Source organism: Fonticula alba (genome assembly GCF_000388065.1).
Source record: "Fonticula alba strain ATCC 38817 unplaced genomic scaffold supercont2.7, whole genome shotgun sequence".
Taxonomy (NCBI): domain Eukaryota; order Rotosphaerida; family Fonticulaceae; genus Fonticula; species Fonticula alba.
The window spans coordinates 316,406-325,348 of record NW_009242977.1 but is presented as its reverse complement, the minus strand read 5'-3'; the positions used below and the strand labels follow the sequence as shown (position 1 = coordinate 325,348).

At 71.3% G+C, this 8,943-nt stretch overlaps 3 protein-coding genes across 3 annotated transcripts; 1 reads left to right on the top strand and 2 right to left on the bottom strand.

Annotated features, from left to right (window-relative positions):
- Positions 1-1,473: 1,473 nt before the first annotated feature.
- H696_04266 (hypothetical protein) lies at positions 1,474-2,176 on the top strand. Its single transcript, XM_009498144.1, has one exon. The coding sequence runs from the start codon at positions 1,541-1,543 to the stop codon at positions 2,105-2,107; it is 567 nt and encodes a 188-aa protein (XP_009496419.1). The 5' UTR covers positions 1,474-1,540; the 3' UTR covers positions 2,108-2,176.
- Positions 2,177-2,280: 104 nt separating this feature from the next.
- H696_04265 (hypothetical protein) lies at positions 2,281-5,935 on the bottom strand. Its single transcript, XM_009498143.1, has 6 exons — positions 5,247-5,935; positions 3,638-5,026; positions 3,390-3,458; positions 2,948-3,293; positions 2,639-2,727; positions 2,281-2,399 (listed from the first exon to the last, which is right to left on the bottom strand). The coding sequence occupies exons 1-6, from the start codon at positions 5,868-5,870 to the stop codon at positions 2,331-2,333; spliced, it is 2,586 nt and encodes an 861-aa protein (XP_009496418.1). The 5' UTR covers positions 5,871-5,935; the 3' UTR covers positions 2,281-2,330.
- Positions 5,936-6,347: 412 nt separating this feature from the next.
- Positions 6,348-8,834, bottom strand: H696_04264 (hypothetical protein; the record flags this gene model as incomplete). Its single annotated transcript, XM_009498142.1, has 2 exons — positions 6,348-7,994; positions 8,170-8,834. The coding sequence occupies 2 exons, from the start codon at positions 8,832-8,834 to the stop codon at positions 6,458-6,460; spliced, it is 2,202 nt and encodes a 733-aa protein (XP_009496417.1). The 3' UTR covers positions 6,348-6,457.
- Positions 8,835-8,943: the final 109 nt, after the last annotated feature.

The following is an 8,943-nucleotide window of genomic DNA, read 5'->3' as shown; positions in this document are numbered from 1 at the left end:
CCCGGGCTCTGGGCGTGAGGATGAAGGGGCTCGGCGAACCCCTGCCAAGGCTCGTCAGACGCACTCCAGCCCCCGGCCAAGGGGGGGGGGGGGGGGCGGGGCGGCGAAGCGGGATGAAGCACTAGATGGAGTGCCTCCGCCGGGGGCGGGAGGCGCCGGGACCAGGGGCCCAGATTGCTGCCGCGCCGGAGAGGAAGGGCGCGCGGGACCGTCGCGGGCCACCCCGCCGCGGGGCCTTCCCAACGGGATCAGGCAGGGCGCCCTCCTGCCTGCGAGTGCATTTCTTCGGCCGCCGCCCCCGGGGGCCGCCGCAAGCACACGAGAAGGGCGCGCGGGCAGCACAAGCAACGGGCACATTTTAAAATGCCCCACCCCCCGGTCAGGCCCCGCTCGACCGGCAGCCGGAGGGGCATCCGTGCACCGAACCCGGCCGGATGGCGCCACCGTCGACCGTTAATTGGCCGACCCTCCCCCGGCTGCGCGGGGGCACGGTCCGAGCGACCCCGGACGCTGCCCCCCCGCCCCTCCCCCGGGGGGTGGGGAGGCCGAATGGGGGGGGGGGGCAGCGTCCGGGAGTGTGCCGCTCACGTTTACCGGAGCCGAGGCAGCCCGGGCAGCTGTGGGGGCCAAGACGTTTTCGAGGGCAATCCCGGGCCGGTGACCGGGCCCCAGCATGAATGGCTCTGCTCGCTGATGTCAGTCTGGGGTGATCCGTGCGCGTGTTCGCCGCGGCCCTCGGTAAGCACCACACTCGGGCTTACTCTGCTGAGGGGCAGGGCCGGCGACCAGGGCGGGCCGATAGGGCGCGTGCAGGCACTCCACGAGCGTGCGAGCGCGGGCGCCCGCGCGCACACACGCACGGGCAGCAAGCACATGCGCACGGACCTGACTACTGGTGCATGTGTCCCGACGCCAGGGTTGTCGGTGGACCCAGCCCCTCCCGCGGCCGCCCTTCGGCCCCCGGGGGTCCCGCCGCACGCCCTGTTCCCCCCCCCCCTGCGGAGGAGACGGAGCCGGAGAACGCCGGCAGGGAGCTGCACGCGTGCGCGCGCGCGGCCCGGCGACCACCAAAGTGCATGATCTGCCCGGGGCATGCCACATGATGGAACGGGGCCTTTTTAAAATCTGTGTGATATCCAAAATGGCCGCCGGGTCCGCTGGGACCTCAATCCGGGCCGCCTCCCCGGGAATAAACGCCTCCCCCCCGTTGGCGGGATGCCCCTCAGGCTCGGGGGCCAATCCCGACAGACTCTCGCCCTCCGCTCTCGCCCTCCGCCCCCATCTTTTTTTCCCCAGCCTCTGCCCGGCTCTTTGCCGCCCCCCCCCCCCCCCCCCCCCCCCCCCCCCCCCCCCCCCCCACGCATGCCACGAGACAGGATTCAGCTGCTGCTTTTCTTCCCGCAGAAACCCAAAGGACAGCCATGCTCCCGGTGCCGCCAAGCATCCACACCCCATCACACCCCCCCCCCCCCCCCTCGTCCCCCCGCCCCTTTCGCCGCACATTTCCTTTTCTCCCCTCCGCCCCGGGTGCCCCCTCACCATGGACAGCTCAGCATCCCCCCCGGCCGGGGAACCGGCGCAGCTCCTGCTTGAGCGATCTTGGCGCCAGCTGGCCGCCTTCCATGAGGCCTTCGCCGGGCTGCTGGGGGTCTTGTCGCCACCGGAAGCGCCCGGGGACCCGGGTCCCGGGGAGGCAACAGCGCCGGGCCGCAATGCGCGCATCAATCCGCGTCCGGTTGGTCGTGCGGATGTGGAAGCCGCCGTGGCAGCCCTCGTGCGTGTCGGCCGTGCCCTCTCGGAAACCTGCGAAGGCATGGCCGCGCGCGAGGACTTCCTGTGCATCGAGGCCGAGCTGATCTACCGCGCTCGGCAATCGACCAGCCGGCAGCCCCTCGATCGGGATCCCGGGCTGCCGGCCTTCCGGCCGGAGCATCTCCATGCTCTCCGCCGGCGAGTCCAGGCCCTGGACAAGCAGGAGGCCTTCCTGAACGATGTCATCATCCGGGAGGGCCGCGAGCCGCTGCTGCGCCTGCGCCGGCAGTTGGCCGAGTGCGAGGCCGTCGCGCGCCAAGCCAACATCGACCTGGCGACCCCGCCTCTGAAATAGGCCTCCGCTCCCCCTTCCCCCTCCCAAGCCGTGTCCGGCCGAATGGACCTGCTGATGTGTCCCCCCCCCCCCCCCCACGCGCATGTGTCTGAGGGCTGCTGGTGTATTCGCCATTCCTCCTGCAGGAGGAAGGAGTTCGCAAGTTAGCCAGTTAGCTCACGGGAGAGAGAGAGAGAGAGAGAGAGAGAGAGGCAGGGCTGGGAGCATGGGGCATGGCTGGGTGCTACTCGTCGAGTCCGTAAAACAGCAGAGCAAGATCCGACTCAAGGCGGACGATTTCCCGCTCATGCGCCTGGCATGATCAAGGTGGGGGGGGGGGGGAAGAAGACATGTATGTTTGTATGTATGTGTGTGTGTGTGTGTGAGAGAGAGAAAGAGGTCAGCACCAGCCAGAGAGCCGGGGCAGGGGGAACAAGGAGAGAGCGCCAGCCCCGGTCCACCCGGGTGCGTGTTTGGGTGTGTCCATCCAAGCAAACAAGCAAATATGCATATCCATGCGTGTGTCTGTCTGCGCGTGTAGCATGCATGTACCTGCACGATGTCCGGATGTAGGAGTGGCCGCACGTCCCGCTGGTAGGAGATGGCCACCTGCCGGCGCCACTCGGGGGAGTCGTCGAATTCTTTGAGGTGTCCGGCCATGTATTTGCAGAGACAGATGTGCACGCGTGCGTGTTTGCGTGCAGGTGTTTTTTTTTGTGCCAATGAGGTCAGTGCCTGGCGGGGGGGGGGGGGGGGTCCATCCACAGACGCGTGCAGGTGCGGCACAGCAGGCCAAGTGAGAGCAAGAGAGAGAGAGAGGGCGAGGCCCAGGCGCAGGACGGGCAGGATGAAAAGGCATACCGCAAAGGAAGGCCCGGCAATAGTACTCAATCAGTGCGGCGGTCAGACGCTCGGACCCCTTCGACCGGAGGGGACGCATGAGAGGCCCTCCCCCGCCGAGCGCCGTGTACACTTGGCCAACGGGCGAGGCGGCCACCGCGGCGTCCGTCAGGACTGGCTGCCGGATTGGCACCCCACCAAGACGCGGCCAGCACGACCGCAGGAACTGCGGGACAAACTCCTCGAGCACCGCGCGGCCGAGCGCGCCATGCCCGGTGGCAGCCGATGCACCGACATACAGGCCATCCTCCTCGCCTGACCGCACGCTCATGGTCGGGAAGTACTCCGACATGATGGTGACCAGGAGCTGCTCGAGGCCCCAGAGGGGGGGGGGGAAACAAAAGAAGGGACAGTTAGCCGGGCGACCGGGCGGACAAGCAGCCAGCGGGCAGAGGCCGCGCACCTCGATGTCGGTCATGCACTTGAACGGCCCGACCACCGTCATAAACCGGGAGATAATCTGAATGTACACCTGTCCATTTTCACGCCCCCCCCCCAGGCGGGCGTTTGACGGGCGCAGCCATGCGTGTTAGAAGAGACCGAGGGAGAGAGAGAGAGAGCACGCAGGGGGGAAAGGGCGCAGCCTCTTGCCATCTTGCTCGAGGGAGGGCAAAGAGATGGCCGGGAGGCCGGGTGTCACGCGGCACGTACCAGGCGCCGGGGAAGGCGCGGCTCGTGGGCCGCCTGCCGAAGGAGGGTGCTGAAGGCCAGCAGGACCGGCTCGACCGCGGCCACCACCGGCGGCGAGCTGGCATGGTGGACGGCCGCCGCCAGGGCAGCCGGGTCGAGACGCATGGCCAGCTCCTCGGGCGCCAGGTCCCCGATGCCGGCCTCATCGGCCCCGGGGGCCAGGCTCACGCCAACCGACCGGACGGGCAGATTCCCGGCCCCCACAGACCGAATGGCCGCCAGGAGAACCAGCCGCTCGGCCAGCCCCCCGGGCCCGACGCCCCCGGCATCGGAGAAGTTCGTCAGCGCCTGGCAAAGGCGCGCCTGGAGCAGGGCCCCGAGCCCGGAATCCTCCAAAGCCGCCAGGCGCCCGGCGCGCTCCAGCCGGACCCCATGCCACACAGGCTCAAGCCGGTCATACAGCCGGTGGCTGAGCCCGGCATCCGGGGCGGCCGGGTGGAAGTACTCCCGCGGGCCGAAGAGCCCCAGCAACACGGCGGCCCCGGTCAGCTGGACCATCGGGGTGTGGTCCTCCAGCAGCAGGAGCGCCAGCCGGCCAGTGTCAATGGCCAGGGCATGCGCAGCCCCGGGCCCAATGACCCCGGTGCCGGGGGGGAGCTCCCCGCTGCCGGCCGCTTCCCCCCGTCGGACCGTGTGCGTGGCCCACAGAATCCCGGCCACCAGCAGCGGGTCCAGCTGAACCAGATCCGACCTCTGGGGCCCGGCCAGGGAGCGGGCCAGCGTCGCGGCCCGCATGCATGCCCCTCGCAGGAGACCCACCGCGGCCACGGCCTCCAGGGTGGCCGACTGGCCGGGGCCCCCCTCGGCAGCCATGTCGACGGGGGGAAGGCCATGTGCCGCGCCGGCCAGGGCCTCGGCCAGGGCCGTGCGCTTCCACCCGGGCACGCGCCCGGCCCAGGGGAAGTCCCCAATCGCCAGGACGGACGGCGGGATGAGGCCCTCAGCCAGGCCCAGTGGCCGGGCGAGGAAGGGCGCGCAGGCGGCCATCAGCCGCACGAGCACCGGCGTCCAGTACGCCGGATCGGCCGGACCAGAGCGCACCCGCTCCAGCACCGCCTGCATCATGTCCAGCAGCAGGGCCAGGGCGTCCCCCTCGCGGAGGAGCCGCTCATCGAGAGCCAACTGCCAGGCGGCCTCCTCGGCCTCGGGGCCGGTGGACGGCCCAGGGCTGGGATCGGGGCCGACGGTCGGCCGGCCCCAGGCATCTACCGCGGCCAGGGCGTCGGCCCACAGTTCGGCCGTGACCGCGCCGCGGAGAGCGCAGGCCAGCACATCACACAGCCAGACGGCCTGGTCGGCTGGGCAGGTGGCCAGATGGCGTTTCAGGAACAGCAGCACATTGGCCAGCATCTTTGCGCAGAGCGCGCAGAATGGCCGAAGGGAGCACCGGCCAGATGAGGGAAGGCGAGCGAGCGCGGGAGTGAGTGAGGATGCCTGCATGTGTGCGTGTGTGTGTGCGTGTGTGTGTGTGTGTGTGTGTGTGTGTGTGCGTGCGTGTGTGTGTGTGCAAGCGCGCGTGCACTCCCGCCCCGGGTCGACCGGGGGAGGGATCTCCCAGATGGGGTCGTACGCGATTGCGAAAGGTCTCCCCCGAATGGTGGTGGGAGTCCGGCGAGAGGGTGACACCGGGCCGGGGCACCGGGCCGTCCGGGAAGCGGAGAGCCGCCTCCGAGAGAGCCCCCTCGCCGAAGCGGATCCGAGTGGCGGCGTCGGACTGGCCGGCACGGCGCCTGGCGATCCCACCCACCTCGGCATTCAGCCGGGCCACCGTCCAGAAGCCCTGCGCAGGAGCCCCACCCTGGCCGGGGTAATCCAGCAGTCCCGATGGCTTGGCGGCCTGGCCGGATGGCGCCGGCGAGGAGAGGAACCCCCGGGGGAGGAGGGCCGCCAGCGCGAGGCCGGCCACGAAGGCCGACTCGCGGCCCGGGCCGCCGGGCCCCACGACCTGCCCGGCAAACAGCTGTGCCAGCAGGGCGCGCGTGTGTGCGAGTGCTTGCGCATCGGCCTCGGTGGTGGCGGGGTCATCGCCCTGAGGGCCGCCACTGTGGTGGGCCTCGTCGCCGGCCTCTTCCTCGTCCGTGAGCGCCTGGTCGGAATCGGAGAAGAAGTTGGCAGACGAAACAACCGTCACCGCGGGCCGGGCCCCGGGCTCCGGGTCATCCGGCTCGAGGCCGAGAAAGTGGCGCAGCGACATGTCCTCTCCAGGACGCGATGTGTGGCGAGATAGTCGACGTGGCGGGGGGCGGCGGCGCGTATGTATGCGTGTGTGTGTGGGGGGGGGGGGGGAGGGCGGGGGGCGGAGGAGCAGGTGCATGTGCTTGTGGGACGCCCATGCCCGCCGGGGCCGATCTTGAAAGGGGCCGGCCAGAGGCTGGGAGAGGGGACACCCGCCGGGGCGACGATCGACGTCGGATCGTTGGGAGCTATCTGCGAGCCCCACGATCTCCCGGTCACCCATCTACCAAGGGGGCGGGGGGGGGAGGTCGAGCGCGCCCGGGTGAGGCCGCGGGCTGCGCGGCTGTGATTCCCGGACCGATGCAAATGTGGGCTGCCACATCCTCCCCCTCTGCCGCCCTGGTTCACGGTCCACCACCTGCCCTCGCCCGGCCGCGCGCCCAACATCCCGCCCGTGAGAGGCGAGCACACATGTGGGTGTGAGGTCCATTCCTGTGTGTGTGTGTATATATATGTATATGCGTGTGCCGGTGTCTGCGGTGGCCGGGGCCCAGCAGCCGGGCGGCAGGCCCTCCCCGCCGCAAGGACCGACGCCAAGCCACCCTCTCACACCCCGGCAAACAGCCGCAGCATGACCGGGCATTCGGGGCGCGTGCGGATGGCCGCCTGCAGGTCGGCCTCGCTGATGGCCGAGCGGACCATCATCGACCCGGCCGCCCCGGAATTGACCACATTGCCGGAAGCCCCGACCGCCGGGATGACCAGCTCCAGGGCCACCAAGTCGGCGAAGGCCTTTTGACACACCGGCCGGCTGTAGACGTCCGTGTGGTGGGAAGTTTGGCGCAGGGCAAACTGCGTGTAGGTATGGTGCACCATGTCGAAATTGAAGACGGGCCATGGCTCGCCGGAGAGCGTGCTCCCGGCCAGCAGGGCGCCATCCGAACTGCTCAGGGACCCGGCCGCGCCGCGGCCACCGCGGATCTTGTGCGCGGCCCCGGCCGAGTGGGTGGCCGTCGTGTAGAACGGCAACCGGAAGGAGGCCACCAGCAGGGCCAGCTGGAGGACGGACAGGTCTTGCAAGCGGGCCGGGGTGCTGCGAGCGTGGGCCTGTCGCCGGCACTGGCGCCGGAGCTCCTCGGGTGACAGCAAGGGCCCGATGGCCACGGGGCCGGGGGGCTCCGGGCGCCGGGCCGCCTCCTGCAGCTCGGCCAGGCCGGCGGCCACCAGGTTGGCCGCGGCCCGGGTCAAGTCCCGCGCATCGCCGACCACCTCCTCCAAGGCCCAATCCAGCCGAGCGGCCAGGCGCTCCACCTGGGCATTCCAAGCGCCAAGGGCCCCGGCCGGGTCCGGGCCCCAGTGCCCATGGATGAAGAGCATGTCCGCCAGTCGCTCGGCCGGGTGCGGCGGGTCCACCCGGATGAGGGTGTTGGAAAAGCGCGACCGGACTCGCTTTTCCAGCGACTCCAGCACATCCGACTGCGAGGTGGCCGCCACCAGCAGCACCGGGCGCTCGGTCAGGGCGATGGTCAGCTCCAGCAGGCTGTACAGGAGCGCCTGCCGGCCATGGCGCCCCGACACCAAATACTCCACATGGTCCAGGACAAAGACCACCGGCGGGGTGGCCCCGCCGCCGGCCGGCGTGGCCACCGGGCCCGAGGGCCCAGCCCCGGCGCCCACGCGCAGGGTGGCCAGCACGGCATTCAGGGCATCGGCCACGTCGAGACGCCGGCCGGCGGAGGCCGCCTCGCGGCTGGACCGCCGGCCGCCCGACCCGGCGGCCTCCTCGTCATCCTCCTCGTCCGAGATGTCGCCAGGCCCGGCGGCATGTGCCCGAGCCGGGGCCTGCTCCAGCCGCGCCGCCAGGGCATCCTCGGCACTCAGCTGCCGCGCGATGTCAAAGAGGGCGGCCCGCTCGTCGACCGCCGCCAGGCCCGACAGCCGGACCAGACGCGGTGCCGCACCTTCCGGCCCCTCCAGGCACTCGGACAGCCGGTTCGGGTCGAAGCCCGCTCGGCAGGCCAGCCGCAGTGCCGCCAGCGCATACTCGATGACGCGGGTTTTGCCCGACGCGGAGGACCCGGTCACCAGGCAACTGTTGCCCTGGCCCTCGCGCGCCGAGTGGATCAGCATCCGAGAGAGAGCTCTGTTTGTTGGGGGGGTGGGGGGGGGGGGAACAGACGGGTCAGAGGTCGGTGGCGCGCGCGCGCGCGCGCGCGCGCTCGAGACCGCGGCGCACACAGCCCATTGTGCATGCATGCGCGTGTGCGTGTGTGTGTGTGCGTGTGTGTGTGTGTGTGTGCTCATGTGGCTTCGCGCACCCGATGGCAACATGGTCCTCAACGGTGAGGCCCTCCAGGGCACCGGACGCCGGGCGCGAGTGTGGCTCGGGCCCGGACTCCGAGGCCCCGCCGGCCGGCGCCGCCAGCGCCGTCCGCACGGCCAGCGCCACCAGGGGATCGGTCGATTGGACGGCCACCGAGCGCCCGGCCAGGCGCGGAAGAACCTCATGCCGCAGGGCACGGCAAAGGGCCCCCACCGCATCACCGGGAATGACATCCCCCTGGGCCGCGACAGCCGGGGCTGTGGGCGTGAGCACGTCGGCCGCCGGGCTGGCGACGCCCGGGCCCGTGGCCGACACCCCGGACCCGGGCCGCGACGGCGTCGGCGGGAACAGGTCATCCGGCTCTCCGAAGCCCGGGTGCAGGGCGGCCCCGCGCAGGGTCGACGCGCTGGGCCCCGGCGATGCGGGTCCCAGCCCGGGACTCGGCGCGGAAAAGCCGCCCGGCGCCGGCGTCGCCAGGGCCGGCTCGGTGCTCGGCGTGCGCCCGGGCATCGAGAACATGGACATGGCCAGCGCCGCCGAGGGCGACCCAGGCGACCAGGCCTCGGCGCCGGGCATCGCTGGCGAGTTCGGGCCCGGGGCTGGCATCGGCACGTTTGGACGCGCCGGCGAGGCAAACCCAAGGTGCGGGGCCTCCGACATGGTGGTGATCGCGGTAGCGGCGGTGGCGGTGGCGGCGGCGGGCAGATGTGTGGTGCGCGAGTGTATGGCAGTTGGCGAGGGGGGGGGGGGGGGGGGGGGGGGGGGGGGG

Bases quoted from the DNA above. Each gene is read 5' to 3' on its own strand.
- H696_04266 (XM_009498144.1), top strand. From the start codon at position 1,541: ATGGACAGCTCAGCATCCCCCCCGGCCGGGGAACCGGCGCAGCTCCTG.
- H696_04265 (XM_009498143.1), bottom strand. From the start codon at position 5,870: ATGTCGCTGCGCCACTTTCTCGGCCTCGAGCCGGATGACCCGGAGCCC. The intron at 2,728-2,947 runs GTATGCCTTTTC...GACACCTCAAAG, and splicing joins TTGCCGGGCCTTCCTTTGCG to AATTCGACGACTCCCCCGAG. The intron at 2,400-2,638 runs GTACATGCATGC...TGATCATGCCAG, and splicing joins TACATCCGGACATCGTGCAG to GCGCATGAGCGGGAAATCGT.